Source organism: Phragmites australis, chromosome 7 (genome assembly GCF_958298935.1).
Source record: "Phragmites australis chromosome 7, lpPhrAust1.1, whole genome shotgun sequence".
In the NCBI taxonomy this organism is placed as follows: Eukaryota; Viridiplantae; Streptophyta; class Magnoliopsida; order Poales; family Poaceae; genus Phragmites; species Phragmites australis.
The window spans coordinates 37,469,887-37,486,014 of NC_084927.1; the positions used below are offsets into that span (position 1 = coordinate 37,469,887).

Consider the following 16,128-nt stretch of genomic DNA (forward strand, 5'->3'; position numbering starts at 1 on the left):
ACATATACACCCTTGAGCCATCTGCAAGAACCTACTGAAACACACAAGCATCGTATGAACTTATTTCAAATCCATGGCTACTAACATAAGAATCAAAACGATAGTACCATTGCCTTGGAGACTACTTCAAACCATATAGTGACTTATTTAGCAAAAAAACGTGATTTTCTTTGCCTTGAACCACAAAATCTTCTGGTTGTGCCATAAAGATCTCCTCCTCAAGCTCACCATGAAGAAACAATGTCTTCACATCTATTTGCTCTAATTCCAAATCAAATAGAGCAACCAAAGCTAACAAAGTCTGAATTGAAGTATGCTTCATAACTGGAGAGAATACCTCATGATAATTAATTCCTTCCTTCTGACTGTAACCCTTCGCCACCAATCTAGCCTTGTACCTTAGAGCATCAACTCCTGGAGAAGCATCTTTGAGTTTAAATACCCATTTACAACCAACAATCTTGCGCCCTTTGGGAGGCAACACCAAGTCCCAAGTGCAATTATTGTGCAATGATTCCATCTCCTCTGTCATAGCCTAGACTCAACTAGCTGCCTAAGGACTGCGAACTGTCTTTCTATAAGTGCTAGGCTCATCATACTCAATATTCTCAGCAACTGTCAAAGTGAAGGTAGTTGTACCTCTGCCTCTCGCAACTGGTGTAACCCACTCTCCATAGTGTTGTGGTGGTCTCCTTGATCGCTGAAGACGATGTGCTATATGAGAGTCTGAAGCCTCTGAAGCACCACCTGAAATTGTATACTCTAACGGACTATCAACTGCATCTGACTCATGATCTTCCTCATCAGTGTAATCCTGATCACCATCTGCAGACCCTGATAATAATGGTTGCTCCTACTGCTGACTGTCAACTGTAGTAGACTCGGCCACTGGAGTCTCCACCTCAAATGTTACCCTATGTGCTATCTGCTCGGCCTCGGAACCACCACTTGTAGAAGCTCCACTTGAAGTGAAAGCCTCTCCCAACTATCGACAAGCTAGAGTAACGATCTCCATCTCATCGAAGATCACATCTCTGCTGACGATCACCTTAGGGGATCTATAATCTTTACACCACAAATGATACCCCTTAACTTCATCACCATAATCAAGGCAGACACACTTCAATGCTTGAGGTTTCAACTTGTTCTGGCAAATGTGAGCATACGTCGGACAAACAAACACCCTCAAGTGATCATACTGAGGTGGCTTGCTAGACCACACCTCATCTGATGTCTTGCACTCAATAGCTGTCGAAGACGAGCAGTTGGCTAAATAGCATGTTGTAGTAATGTCTCTTCCTAAAGACTATGTGGTAGCTCGGTATGAGAGAGCATGCAACAAGTCTTCTCCAACAGTCGTATTCATACGTTCCGCAACTACATTTTGCTGTGGAGTACCAATTGTGGTGTAGTGTCGAATAATATCAGCGTCTCGACAAAACTTCTCAAACTCTCTCGAGCGGAACTCAGTGCTACTATCTAATCTCAAATATTTTACCTTCCTTTCTGTCTGTGTTTCCACCATAGCCTTCTACTGATGGAAACGAACAAATGTCTCATCCTTGAACTTTAGGATATAGACCCAAACCTTTCTACTAAAACCATCAACAAAAATTTAGCAAATATTTTCTACCTTCAATAGAAGTAACTATCCAGATCATAGGGTATATTCCGACGTGCTTTTCTTGGCAAAATGTACTAGCTGGTGGAATACTCCATTCCAGAAGGAGAGGCCGGCCTTTTGCTAGAGTCTACGTTATGTGTGCATCCATCATTCATTCAGCAGTGTAATGTTACCTCCATGACAATACATGATTCTTCCTTCCATGGGCGTCTGCATCTGGCTTGTTTGTTCATAACTCTGTTGGTTTAGTTTTGATTTAGATATGAACGCCTATGACCAAACATAACAAGGCACGATTACCTTCAAGAGTGTTAGGTGATCCAAATACGTCGATCGACTGTCCCAGAAAACGATACGCTTTATAAGTAGAGAGAAATGAACAGTCTCTGAAAAATCCAAATCAAATTAAGCCCGTTTGATTGATATACTTCTCACCTCAGACTAATCATCGGTTGGGGAAAAAGAGATTAGCTGCTGCTGAAACAGCAAGGTAGTGCAGGTGTGATCATTCTGCCCCTCGATTGATGGATGTCGATCCCTCGAGCTGTCGGTGAGGAGGATATTTGCATCCCTGGTGCAAAGTGCAAAGCTCGAGGTCCCACAAGCATAAAATTATCAGACTGGCTTTGGCCCAGAACAATCTTTAGATTAGGTGGGTGAATCAGTAGTGACCATCGAGGGTGGTTTGCTGAATTCTGAAAAAGCCTGAAAAACACTAGCTATCTGGTGAGTCAATGTAGCTCATGTCAGAGACCGGTTTGTCTTCTCAGATTCAAGACTCGTAGCACTGTACATCCAAGAAAGATCAGGTCAAGCCACTAGCAACAATATAAATTTCAAATGTTAGGCCACGTTGGACCGAGCAGGACGACGGAAGCACAATGATATGGCGGCGCCGGAGGGCTTCCGGCACCACCCCGAGTGCCCACATCCGGACCCACCACGGATGGCTAGTTCACGGAAGGTTCAGGCCCCGGGCAGTGAGCATCATCTGCTGCTGTCGACGAGACGCAAGTGCTTCTGCTTAACGATCTGTTGGGTAAATAAAAAAAACGATGTTTTTTTCAGGGAAAATTGATAGTTCAGGCTGAACAATTTGAGAACGAACTCTACTGCTACGGGGAATTATGTGCACTAATTTGCTGCTGTATGTCTGATCCTCTCCCCAACTTCTGCATGCTGCTTAATCAGTGATCTGTACGGACTTTTTACTTCAGAGAAGAGAAAACTGAAAACTTTGTTCTTGAATTTCTTTCTGTTTAGATACATCGTACTAGCAGAATCCATTTTGGCTTTGTAAAAGTACCAGTGGCTGTCCAATCCAGATCTTACTTTTCTGAAGGGAAAGGTCCGGTAATTTTGATTCGCTTTATGTGTAAAGTTGCAACAGATTTGTGAACTAAAACCGGACAGCGCGATGCGAATATTCGTTCATCTGGCCCAGTTGGTGGTGAGTATCTTGTGCTGCCATGCAGAAGAATTTGTGTAATTTTCCTCTTTTTTTCACAACATGACTTGTGGCTTTGACAGGCCAAAACCAAAATATCTCCTGGAGTAACAAGTCAGCAAAACAAATTCAAGATGAGTATAAATAATTCGACGAGGTTCTGAAAGAAGATTCAGTTTTTAAAAGCTCACTTTACTTACCGAATTCCATCCTACTCATCGGTTTGGTGCTCAACTTTAGTTTATTGTGCAGAAACGCCCTTTCTTTCTAGGCCACATGGACGTCTTGCAGCTTTGCCGATGTTTGTCTGCTTGCACGAGTGCCCGGCATGACGACGACCACGGCAGTCTGTTGGCAGATGCATGCCACTTGCAGGTACCGCCCCACTTCGACTGGTTCCCGCTGTCATTTTGCACAACTATTTACTTTAATGGAACTATAGCTTTTTACTTTGCAAATTAATGAAATTTGCAGATCCGCTAATGTACCACCGTCGGTGGTAAATACAAGTCGTGTTTGGATGTCGACATAGTGCCTGTTTGGTTCCTGTCATAGGGATGCTAATGTGTGCCACCATATTTTGCCAAACTTGATTAAGGTTAGACAATTAAAATGAGCGCTATAATTTGGTAGGCAAGGAGGAATCTTGCTACGTTTTTTTAGTCTCTGATATGTGGTCATAACGGCAGTAAAAGAATCTTATCATATTTATGGCTAATCAAATGTTTGTCTAAGTTATTCAAACATATCTAATCTTAGAAGTGACAAAGTGCGGCAACATATGACTATGAACCAAACAAATATACTCCTTCTGTCTCAAAATAGATGACTTCTACCGTGTTTAAAATACATGGCATTCTACGATTTCGAAGTAATTTTAGCTTAAGTTTTTACAATCTTACCTTCTCAAAAGTCTGTGTTTGGTTGGACTTCTACCACTTTTACTTTTCAGAAGCTAGAAATCCAACCAAACGGCTGGCTATTGAGTTGGCTTTTGAAAAGTTGATTTTTGAGGGAATGAACTAAAAGTTAAGAAGCAAGTCGAGAGGAGTTTTTTTTTTTGGTTTTTTATATGCTGAGAAGCTAAAATTTTATTAAAAAACCAATAGTAAAAAGTTATCAGCCAGAAGTCAGTTTTTCAGCTCAAAAATTAAAAACATCAGTCTAACTAAACATGTCCTAAGTAACTTTCTTATCAATATAAATCTCATTCATGCAATAAACAATATTAAAAGAAGATACGCTAGTCATTTTTATCATTTATCTTAATATTTATATTTAATTTTAAAACATCATATATTTTGACACGGTGGGAGTATAGTCTATACGTTGTATAATTGCGGCTATAGTTAAAAGGGACCTGCAGCCTGCAGGTGTCTAATCATTAGCCTATCAGCTAGATGACTACTACTACTTGAACAATAATGCAAGGGCCGGTGGATCTGAATAATGCATGATAAGATCTTTTTTTTCGTCGCTTAAACCCGTGAATGCTAGCTCTGATTGATGAAGATCCGTGTGGACCATGCATCTCGATCGTGGCTAGTTGCAGTGACCCACTCGCATTGTATTGATCCGTGATGCATGTGTCCCTTGACAGCGCTAGCTAGCTAGGATATTCATTCCGATTAGCAATAGAGCACCAGGTAGCTAGAAACCTAGATGATTGATCTCTCAAGTTACTTATTACTAGCGTGTATATACAATACTCTGATGTCACTGAAGGATGAAGATCTGCAACACGGATTAGCGTATATGCAACAAATTAAGAGATTGCTTGGTAGTGCTTCTACTTTGGGATTTATGTATGATTTGAAATTTATAAGATAAAAATATATAGTCTAAATATTTATTTTTAGTTTAAAATAAATATAATATGATTTGATCAAATACCATCAGTCTCTCCATCGCTCCAACTCTAATTTTTTTTTTAAGTTAGAAATAACTAGTTCAAAATATTAATAACGCTGGAGCTCTGCCAAACAGTTTCTCCTCCAAGAATTCTTAAAGCAGGATATATGGAGCTCTAGGAATTCGTGAAGATAAAACTAAATGTACATTAAGAATATTTATGGAAATCATCTTATTTACATTTTAGACTAAAAATGTACACTAAATCACTTTTTATATATATCTACTAACAACAGTAACAAAAGACGTACCCTGCATGTAAACGAAATTACTACTCGGTTCTTATAAAGGTTGCCTAGATTTTTGCCCATGTCTAATCGTTCCAAGCCTCACCTTTTCCTCCTTTTAAACACCACGTCGTGCGTATATGCCGCTTGTTTCCCTGTGGATGTTAGCAACGGGGAACATTCGGTAGGGGCGGATCGGTCTGCTAAGGTAGTGTGACTCGCGTGGATTGTCGCGTGCGTGCAAGGGACGGCGGATAGGAGCCGGAGGTGCCCCCCCACGCAGAAAAGCGCTCGGCGGCGGCCATTTCTGTGTCGCGTGGGCCGCAGAGCAATGATCCTTTCTGGCTCTGGGGGTGGCAAGCGGCCGAACAGGATAAGGAGCGCCGGTCGCCGAGTGGCGGGTGTAAGGTACAGGACGTGTCGTTTAATTTGGTACTGGCGTGACCCGAAAAAGCAGGGCGGCACTAGCTGCTGCGGCGGCGGCCCGGCGGCCCCTGTGCTTGTCTAGTTGTGCTTTACCTGCCGTCGACCTAAACCAACACTAACCGACTCGCACTTTTGGCTCGGATGTGACGTGGCAAACACGAGCGGAACTGCGAGATTTAGGTCACAGGGACAATCGCGTAAGCTCTTTGCAGTAGAATTTTCTCAAGAAGCTTCCTGTGCTTTCGTGGAAGCTTTTAGGATCATACGCTGGGCGAAACAGAAGTGCGTTGCTTGAGCTAAACCGCTATTGTAATCGCGGCTCTCGTCTTTAATTCCCCCAAACAAGCACTGGTTTGTCATTGTGCATGTAGGACCACGTTGGGATGTTGCCTTAGGGTATGAACAATGCTAAGGAGGAGATGTTTATATCTACATGTATAAGTAAAGAGAGTGTTAAACACCTATATAAAAATATATTTTTTAATACAAGTAAAGACTATAGGAGTTTAAACGTATTTATATTAATATAAATAGCGATGCTTAAAACACCTATACGTACAGCTGAGAAAAAAAAACTCGGTTTTTTCATAAACACCTCTTGAAGCACCCTATTATATATATGCTCTTATACTGCTATAAGCTAAAAACTAACTCTGGGCGTGAAGGGTTGTCAGTTCGCACCTGGCAGCTCAAAATCCACACGCCGAGTCGCCGACGGCAGCATTGCCGGCAAGCTAGCAGTGGCACACACGGCACACTGTTTCAGCAACCCAGGTTGACGTACACTGTAACTGTAATGCTGAAGCAGCAGGCCATTTCAGCAACGGGCGGCAGTGTAGCTGGCACACCAGTGATCGATCGACTCGCGGCAGCATGGTCAGAAAACGTGCCTGCCCAGGCCACCAGGCTAGCCGCGCTCGCGAGGTTGGTGGTCGACGAGACGACGAGCCGCTCTTGCGCGGGGGTGGAGCCGAGGCAGCCATGGCGCGCGTCAGCCGTGGCAGGGAGGTGGAGACGGAGGTGAGCGACGCGTTGGGCCGGCGCGATGGCCGCTTTCCGTGGACGAGTGACGGGGGCCGGCAACGGGCAGAGGCTGCCTACGGGGGTCAGGTACTCAAGTAGGGAACGGGCGGCCACGGCCAATGCTGCCATCAACAAACATGGTAAACAGTTTTGGCGCCGTGAGATCCTTCTGTAATTGATGGCTTCGAAAGTTCTAGACCAGAAATCAACGAGACAAAACAAAATTCTGCGAGTACCGATGAATCTATTGGCGAAGAACGAGAATCCAGGCATCCAGCTGCTCGTGTCAACACAGAATTTGGTCGAGAAAAAAAATCAACACGGAGAAGCCTTATTATTTCTACTTTCAAGCCCAAGCTACACAGTAACAAAAGGGTATGTCTGAAACATGCTGCACATAACATGCAGCAGTGCTATGATATATTGGTATAGTATCGTCTGTATGCAAGTCCAAAGCTACTCCATCATGCGCTCAAGAACGATGGGACTGCGAGCTCTCTTATCCTTCAGAAGGAAACCTTGACGCCGAGTAAAGCCATGAGCTGGGAAACGAACTCCGGATGCCCGGGCCAAGCGGCACCAGTCACAAGATTGCCGTCGGTGAAGCAGCGGTCGATGGGGTTAGGCTCCAGCCAGGTTGCGCCTCCAAGCACCACGTTGAGTTTGACAGCCGGGTATGCCGTGCATTTCTTCCCCTGCTCATCACCCAACAAGCATCAGTGCACGCTTAAACCAAGTTCTTATGTTAAGCGGCTGTGAGAGCATGGAATGCATCCTTAAGCTAACGAGAATAAGATGGTGAACAACAAAAAAAGATTCACATCATTTTTTTGCTCGAAGATATAACATCCTTTATCTGGTGTTTGGCTACCATCCTTTGCTAAAGTCATTTCTCTAGAATGTCAAAACAACCGAACAAAAAGACACATCTAGAGCTACACTCTGCAGTACATATCAAAAGGAAACAAAATTAATACAGAATAATGATACAATATCAATCTTGATGTACCTTAAGGACTCCAGCAGCAGATAAAATCTGCTGGCCGTGGCAGATGGATGCGATTGGCTTCCCTTTATCCATGAAGCCCTTCACCAAGCTAATGACTTCATCATTCAATGCCAGATATTCGGGAGCCCGTCCGCCCGGAATTACAAGTGCATCATAGCTTGAAGCATCCACACTATCAAATGATACTGTCAAAGTAAAATCATGACCAGGCTTCTCACTGTAAGTTTGGTCACCTTCAAAGTCATGAATGGCAGTTGGGCACTTATCCCCGGCACCTTTGTCAGGGCAAACTGCATCTACATGGCAACCGAGAGCTTGAAGAGACTGAAATGGGACCATAACCTCATAATCCTCCATGTAATCCTATTAACCATGTAAGTAAGCAAAAATGTTCAGAAAAGTAGTAATTAATTGTGACAAATGAGGGAAACAGTGATCCAGGATATGAATTAAATTGACCGAGGAAGCCTGTTTGACTGCAGACTCTATATATTGAAGGAATATGTTATCACCCCATATATGCAATGTGTGAGATAAAAAGAACAAAGGCAGTTAGGAGGTATATATGGATGTGGAAAGACTTCTTATGAGAGAGAACATGGATTTTTGTCAATACATACCCCGCAGAGGAACAGTATTCTCTTGTTTGAGCCTGCCACAGAGCCTCCAAGTGCTTTGACAAACAGGCTGATGAATTCAGGATGAGAATCATAGGTAGCTGCAGTAATGAGATTGCCATCAACAGCGCATTTTGCCATGGTATCAGGTTCTTCCCACTTAGCACCAGCAGCAACCAAAATTGGTTTAACAGCTGGATATGCAGTGCATGTACGGTTCTGGACTACTCCTGCTGCTGCTAAAATCAACTGTCCATGGCAAACTGATGCAATAGGCTTCTTAGCATCAGAGAACTTTCTGACTAAGTCAAGCACTTTTTCATCCATTGCAAGGTATTCTGGTGCACGGCCTCCAGGAATTACCAATCCATCATATGCATTTGCACTAATCTCATCAAATGAAGCATTTAGTGCGAAATTATGACCTCTTGTCTCAGAGTATGTCTGCATGACATATGCAAAAGATATAACGAGTGAAGGCTTATCAGAGCAACAATAAAGAGGTAAGCAATTTAAGCCAGATCAAAAGACTCAATGCAGATGCCAGGAGGAGTAAGAACTACTACAATTCATGAAACCTGCAATAGTGATGATTTTCATTGTTGGTTGAATTACTCTGGATATATTTTCAAGACAGCCAAGAGTCACACACTGTTCCCTAGTGTTGTTCTCTACGATTGGCATGCATTTGTTCTAGTGTTTTATACATAGTTATCAATCAGACAACTATCTGCTAGGAAAGCTTCAAATCTCTGATCATAACGAATTTCAACAACTATAATTCATATATGTTGTCAAACCTTCAGTGTGGCCGCCAAATATGTGGAAATCTTCCATAACAAATGGTATGCAGAAATCGGTAATACCCAGACAAGTTAGAAATGGTTCTACAATCAACCATGCAGATTTACACAGCTCCCTTGCAGTTCTCCAAATGTTTAACAGAAGTATTTGAAGAATTTAAGATAAAATGCAATTCATCCTAGAAACTTGTCATTTTTCAGGCAATTTCTTTAAACTCTTGTTGCATCTACGTTTGAAATGCAGTTCTCCTGCAATTGTGTATTCTCAAACAAGTTCATCCTAGAAGGACCTCCAGAAGCAGCCTCTTATCAAAAGTCAAAAGGTGTTCTTTACACCTGTCTTGAACCTAAAGATACATGAGTTGCCTAAACAGTTCAAACACAAAATAGCTGCACTTCTCTGCACTTTGAATCTTAAAGAGTAGGCAAATTATACGCAGTGTCCAATCTAGTTTGTGCAAGCTTCCACTCTTCAATGCCAATCTCATAAACACAGAACAAGTCTCCTAAACCACTGTATTTCGTCCAATTCATCTCACTACAACCAAGACCGACATAACTAACCCTACCCTGTCGAACAGAACCACGCCAAAAAAAAGATGGGGAAATCGATCGAAGTACCTGGTTTTCAGTCCCCTGATGGACGGCGGTGCGGCAGGCGTCGCCGGCCTTCTTGCTGGGGCAGACGGCGTCCACGGCCACCCCATACGCTTGCAACGCTTGGAACGGGACCATGGCCTAATCCATCAATTCAGGAACCGATTTGGTGTCAGGACACCGATCCAAGACAGATTCTTGGTCTAAATACAACTCAATTTAGCAGGGCGGCGAAGTAGAAAAGAGGAGTGATTCGAAAGACACCTCGTAGTCCTCCATGTAGTCGCCGCAGAGCAGGAGCACCTTCTTCGCTGCCATCTCTGATCTCCCTCACACTCGCAACCGCACAGGCGAGACGCTTCGGTTTGTGTCGTGGAGCTCGGTAGCCTAGAAGCCTCCTCTCGGTCTCCGGGAGTGGTGTTTTATAGGCCACTGGACTACTGGAGAGTCATCCGGAGAAACACCTGGATCTCATTTGTTTGTAAGTACCTGTTGGTTGTTTTTTTAATGCTTTGTGAGTTTATTTTTCTGCATTCTTCAAAAAAGAGTTTTTTCTGAAAATACTTTCATGGAGTGTTCTGAATAAGTGATTTGATGCTAAAGTACAGTATGTAGTTAACACTAACAATCAACATTGTAAAATTAGAGCGTAATTTTGTCACGCACTGCAATCGAAATTTTGCAGTACCGGTCAAATTTATTGGTGGCAAATTTTTAATCGCAAGGCAGAGAAGCAAACAAATTTTATAGCATTCTGTCTAGAAAGATTTTTATAAAATTTTATTTATATCATAAGTATCTTATCTAATAACTGAGCTGAAAAGTAGATATAAAATAAATCTATATCATTTAAGAATCTTTTATCATTACATAAGAGAATTTTTTGTAAGATAAAATTCTATAAAATATGCTTATCAAAATAGAGAGTAGCTAAATCATGTATAGAAATTGATGTTTCGATATTTGATGCGTGATGACGCACACATTCTGCAAATCGTTTACTTCGATAAGAATCCTTCAGAACTTATAAAATGTCCTGCAAATGCCTGATGATTCGCACTGAAGATAAAGAGTTATTCGCTGTTAAGGAGCGAGGACCATGCTGTTCATCCCAAATCTTCATTCCGTAGTACTGGTGCATGCTGAACCAGGCTATTCGACATCTGTATCAGATATTAGCCAGCGCAACACCATGTGATCTTTCAAGAAATACTTGATATACTAATGTTCCCGTGAATAGCGAGGTTAATATTTTGCAAACAAGGTGCTGATTTCGGCCATTATGTTCCGCTCATTCGAAACTCGTGTTCGAATATGTACTGTGTAACTGAGTGTAATATTTATAGACGTGTCAGTATACTAAGTATATGAAAGACGGAAGAATGTAATAATTAGAAGCATTTAAACTTTATTTATTTATATCAAAATCATACAATACAAGTTTCTCATACTATACATGTCGCTCCACAACACGCACTCTATCTGACTACTCATATGATTTGATAATTGTTTTATCTTATTTCTTGGGGCTTCGTAAAGCGACTTCGGTTAATTACGTCCATCTCTTCGGGCTACATCCGATTGAGTTGTGCTGACGGTCGTCATATTGAAGCCATCTCCGAGCCTGTAAGGCTATAGTCACACGCAGAAAGACCAAATATTGTAAGTGTTAGAAACAACAGGATAACTATCAAACATGAGTTTTTGAGACTGTTTATGTATCCTGGATCATCATTGGCCTCGTATAACCTCAGCATCGTATATGTAGAAAGAGGCGAGCTAGGAGCGCAGTACGACGCATAGCTTCTACCGGAGGCGGCAGCGAAGCCACAATTAGGAGCTCCGATGCCGTGTTTGACTCACTAACTCCCTTTTCAGGCCTTGGACTTATCCTCATTGGCCGTCCAACATGCCACGAAGGTGAAAGCCACAAAGGAGAATGTGATCACTGTGGACCACGAAGGCTTGGCACATATATTCTCTACGATCAATGTTATCCAACAACCACTCTGCCATAATGCCACAAAGGAAAAACCACAGAGACAGGGTGATCACAGTGGGCCACAAAAGGTTCCAACCATAAGGACATTATGTTCTTTTTGATAAGCATCATCAAACAGCACACAGGCACTGGGCCACATAGGCAAAGGGAGATCACATTGTTGTTAAGCCACAAGAGAGCAATCACATAATGAATGGTCGCCTCTCTACTAACAGAAGGAGGGTATCAGAGCCATTAGCCATATGTCAGAACAGGGCAAACAAGAACAAGCCTCACTAGCCGAGCATCAAAGCCAAAAGGGCAGGATAATCACATATGCATCAGAGGGCCAACAACAGCAAGCCGCAAAAGCACTATATCATCTTCAACCAGGGAATTGTAGTAGCATATAGGCAATCACAAGATATTGCCATCAACTTTTATACTCTGTGATCATGCCATCTCATAGCCAATGGCAATAAGAGGAACAGATTCATAGCCTTAGTTCATAGCAACATCACAAGCATCCGATCAGTTCCAATATACAATCTGGAAGGGTAAAATCACAATGCATAGCCACATCTCTTGATACAGTAGGGAGAATAACACTAGTAAGCAATAGAAAGGCAATATCACAGCCTTCAGTTCACCACTGATTGATAGCAGCAAGGGAGATATTTGGTTTGGCCTCTCATGAGCCACAACCTGTATCAGAGATGCTACTTGGTGAGGCACAACAATGACTAACCAGACAGAAGGTGATCGGGCCATAAGCAAGGCACAATGGCAACCACATCACAACGCTATCACGATACAATAAGGCTGGGACTTGCAGCTACGACATCACAAACACAGTCAGAGCTCATGGCTACAACGATGCGGTCGGAGCATAGCATCCATGATGTGAGGCTGGAGCACGTGTATCTACAGCATGTGGTAAGAGTGCAACATCCACGGCATGATGATAGGACATCACAGAGAAGAAGGGAGAGAGCATGCAGCACGGTCGGAGCACCGGTTATGACGGCACGGTTGGGCTAAACTTAATTGCGTGGTGACATACCTTGCTGATGGCGGTGATGGGACACTAACACCCGGGCGGACAACAACACGGTACAAGGAAGTGGCGGGGACAACAACCAATAGTAGGTCGCACGACGGATAGACTCCGCCACCTCGGTGGATGACAGCAGCAGGGAAGAGGGCCTCGACCTTCATCTCCCTCCATGGGCGATGCCGGGCAGCAGGGACGATGGCCTTACGACAGTAGGCTCGACGTGGCAGTAGGAAAGCACAGCTAGCTCAAGGCCATGGACAACAAGGATTCAGCGCGATTGGGCAGCAAGGGGCGGTATGGCCGACTCGACAGCTAGGGCATCTAGCCTATTCTGCCCTTGGCCTCCTCCGTGGCAGAACCTCGACGCGATTGGGCTACAAGGGGTGGCATGGACGATTCAACGGCTAGGGCCTCCGGCCTTTTCTTCCCTCGGCCTCCTCTGTGGGAGGCGACATCCATGGGGGGGGGGGCACAGGGCCTCGCCCCTCTTCTCCTCTGCGCCCCTTTCTGCGGGTGTTTATAGCAGAGGCGGGGGGCACGACCATCCAGGGTTCCAGCGTGGCAAAACACCGCAAGGGGCAGAACCCTCTTCTCCTTCGCGCATTGGGTGGTGGTGGTAGGGGCTTCGGCCGTGGGCGTCTAGTCGGGACATTGATCAACAAGAGTGGCGAGAAGCATGGCTTTACCTGCCCCTTTCTCTCCGTCTCCCCCCTTTCAACAAATTGAACCCAAGTACATATAGGCAGCAACAAAGCTAGAGATTGAGTGGATTGAGCTCCAAATATGTTAGGATTCAAAGGGAGTTTGGATAGAGATAGAATGGGGATGTGAATTTGAATGGATTAGGTACGATTTGGTGGGAGATTTGATCTCTATCTTGCAGATAAGGGAGATGGCGGCTATGTTTCTGCGCTCGGCTCAGGAGGGATGCGTGTGCGGCTGCTGAACTCGTCTGGAGGCTGGAGGCAGGAGATAAGGGGTGCCCTAGCCTAGGTTGGGCCAGCTGAAGAAAAAAAAAGGCTCAGAGCGGCATGGGCTGGCCTTGAGCTGATTCAGCTGGGAGAAGGGAGAAGAAGGCCAGAGCGATGGGCTGGCCTGGGAGGCACATCGACAGTGGTGATGGGCCGGCCTGGTGATGAGGATGAGGCACACGCGGGCTGGAATGAAGCTAGGACAGGAAGAGAAAGAAAGATGTTTTTTTCTTACTTTTTTTTGACATATGGGTGACAAAATAGCATTCTACAAATGTCCCCCACCAAGTTGGGTGATGCGAGAAATGAGCAGGGCTCAACTTGATGTTTAACTTCTTCTGCTGAGGTTTTCATTGTGACCGTATAATAAGGACGGTGCCAGCCAATGAAAATTTCACAATTAACTTTGACTTGCGACGAAAGTGCATGCCGCTTAAAGAAAGCGTTATCAAATCTACTGCGAACATGTAGCGGCCACAATGCCAATCAATAGGTTTGAAGAACAACGATTGGCTCTACTGCAACTTTAGGAGGTGCCAGCCAGTGTAGTTGAAGTAGAACAATTGACTCCACTGTGACCTTGAAATGTGCCAGCACAGTGTAGGAGTAGTATAAATGTCTTGATCAACTTCACTATGACCTTGAAAAGGGGTGCCAGCCATTGAAGGCGTAGGACGAATCTTCAAACTAACATACATTGTGACCATAGCAGGTGAACGTGGGTGTAGCCATAAGATGAACAACTCGATAGCTGCACTACGACCATAAAGGTACCATCTAGTGTAGCGATAATGCAAACTTACTTGATTGACTCAACTGTGACCTTGGGAGGTACCAGTCAGTGTAGCCATAAAACGGATGATTGACTCCACTGTGACCATAAAAGGTGCCAGCCAGTGAAGACCTCATATGAGAGATTTTGTCAACTCTATTGCAACCATATTGCAGCCATAAAGGTAGCCAATAGGGTTGAAGGGTTTCATAGCTCCATGTGAACTGCACTGGCACGCTTCGCTGCTCTAGTCCTCAGTTGTGGCAAGACTCGGTGCCACTTCTGAGGTGATCTTTGATTCTATTGCGACCTTGGAAGATGCCTGCACAGTACCATCGAAGAAGGGTTGATTGACTCCATTGCAACCTTGGAATGTGCCTACATAGTGTTGTCAAAGATTGATTAACTCCACTGCGGCTTTGGGAGGCGCCTGCACAGTGTCGTTGTAGGAATGGTTGACTTCACTACGATATTGGAAGGTGCCAACCAGTGTCGTCGAAGGAATGATTAACTCCACTGCAACATTGGGAGGTGCCAACCAATGAAGACGTGGAAGATGGAGGACTCTACTGTGACCTTGAGAGGTGCTAGCAAAATGTTGGCGAAGCATCCGCAAATCCATAAATGCAAAGATGGTGTACTTCTTTGCTTCATCGAAGGTAGATAGAATGAGCTGCAATAGCTACGAGAAAACAGTTAAATGATAATAAGAGAAATGCATACTAACAGTCCTATTTAATGCATTTTGATGTTGAAATATAGGCTTTTATTGTGTTACCAAGCTATGAGGTGATCCCAAAATACAGCCACAAGAGACTCTTTCCTTCAGAGATGATGAAGAGTCGCAGCAGTTGTACTTAATTGTATGGTACTTCAGTGTATGTGTGAAGAACCCCTCTTTGAAAGTACTTTTGTAAACAATAGGGGTTCCCAAAATTGCCTCCTCAGCTAGAGCACGCTGACAATCTTGTACGCCGTAGGTGCTATATTTGTGAGCGGCAACAATCAAAGATGGGTAGGAAGCAAGCTGTGGGATTGTTGCCTCCATTTTCTACGATGGTGGTGGACGATGGTCACTCTTCGGCATTCGCAGTCTTCGTGTCACCTATTGGTGTGGCTTTACTTGCACATTTATTGGTTCTTCTCACTTAACGTTAGGAGGGTTTTGACTTGATGACACCTTTATTGGGTGTTTCGAACCTTTGTCAGGACTTTGAATTTGCTTGAACTTGAGTTTGATCTTGGGATTACGAATGCCTTTGAGATTTCACCATCCACGCTCTATGGAACTAAATCTCTCGGGCAACTTTTGTGTAACAAGACTCTTGTTTCTATCATACCGGGGTGGCAAAAAACTGCATACATACCCACGACTTATGTCGGAAGGTAGCCCTCTCTTGCTCTTTTCCTATATTCGTCCCCGGGTGAACTTGTGCTTGGGTGGAAGAGTACAGGATTGATGAACGGCTGGTCACTTCGGAGACAGAATGAGTCAGCCTCAATGCACAAGCGTAGACATAGAAACATATGTTTTTTATGCAATGTGTGTTCATTATCACAGCTTAAAACTGCCATAACACCTCAGGCATCTCCGGAGATGAGTCCTGCAAGTAGCCATACCCTAAGATCACAACTTAGCGATGGGTAGAAAGGCCATGATTAT

The 16,128-nt window shown here is 43.9% G+C and overlaps 1 protein-coding gene across 1 annotated transcript; it reads right to left on the minus strand.

Moving 5' to 3' along the window:
- Positions 1-6,969: 6,969 nt before the first annotated feature.
- Positions 6,970-10,108, minus strand: LOC133925219 (protein DJ-1 homolog D-like). Its single transcript, XM_062371109.1, has 5 exons — positions 9,949-10,108; positions 9,709-9,825; positions 8,288-8,728; positions 7,668-8,030; positions 6,970-7,353 (listed from the first exon to the last, which is right to left on the minus strand). Exons 1-5 carry the CDS (start codon positions 10,000-10,002, stop codon positions 7,165-7,167), a joined length of 1,164 nt encoding a protein of 387 aa, XP_062227093.1. The 5' UTR covers positions 10,003-10,108; the 3' UTR covers positions 6,970-7,164.
- Positions 10,109-16,128: the final 6,020 nt, after the last annotated feature.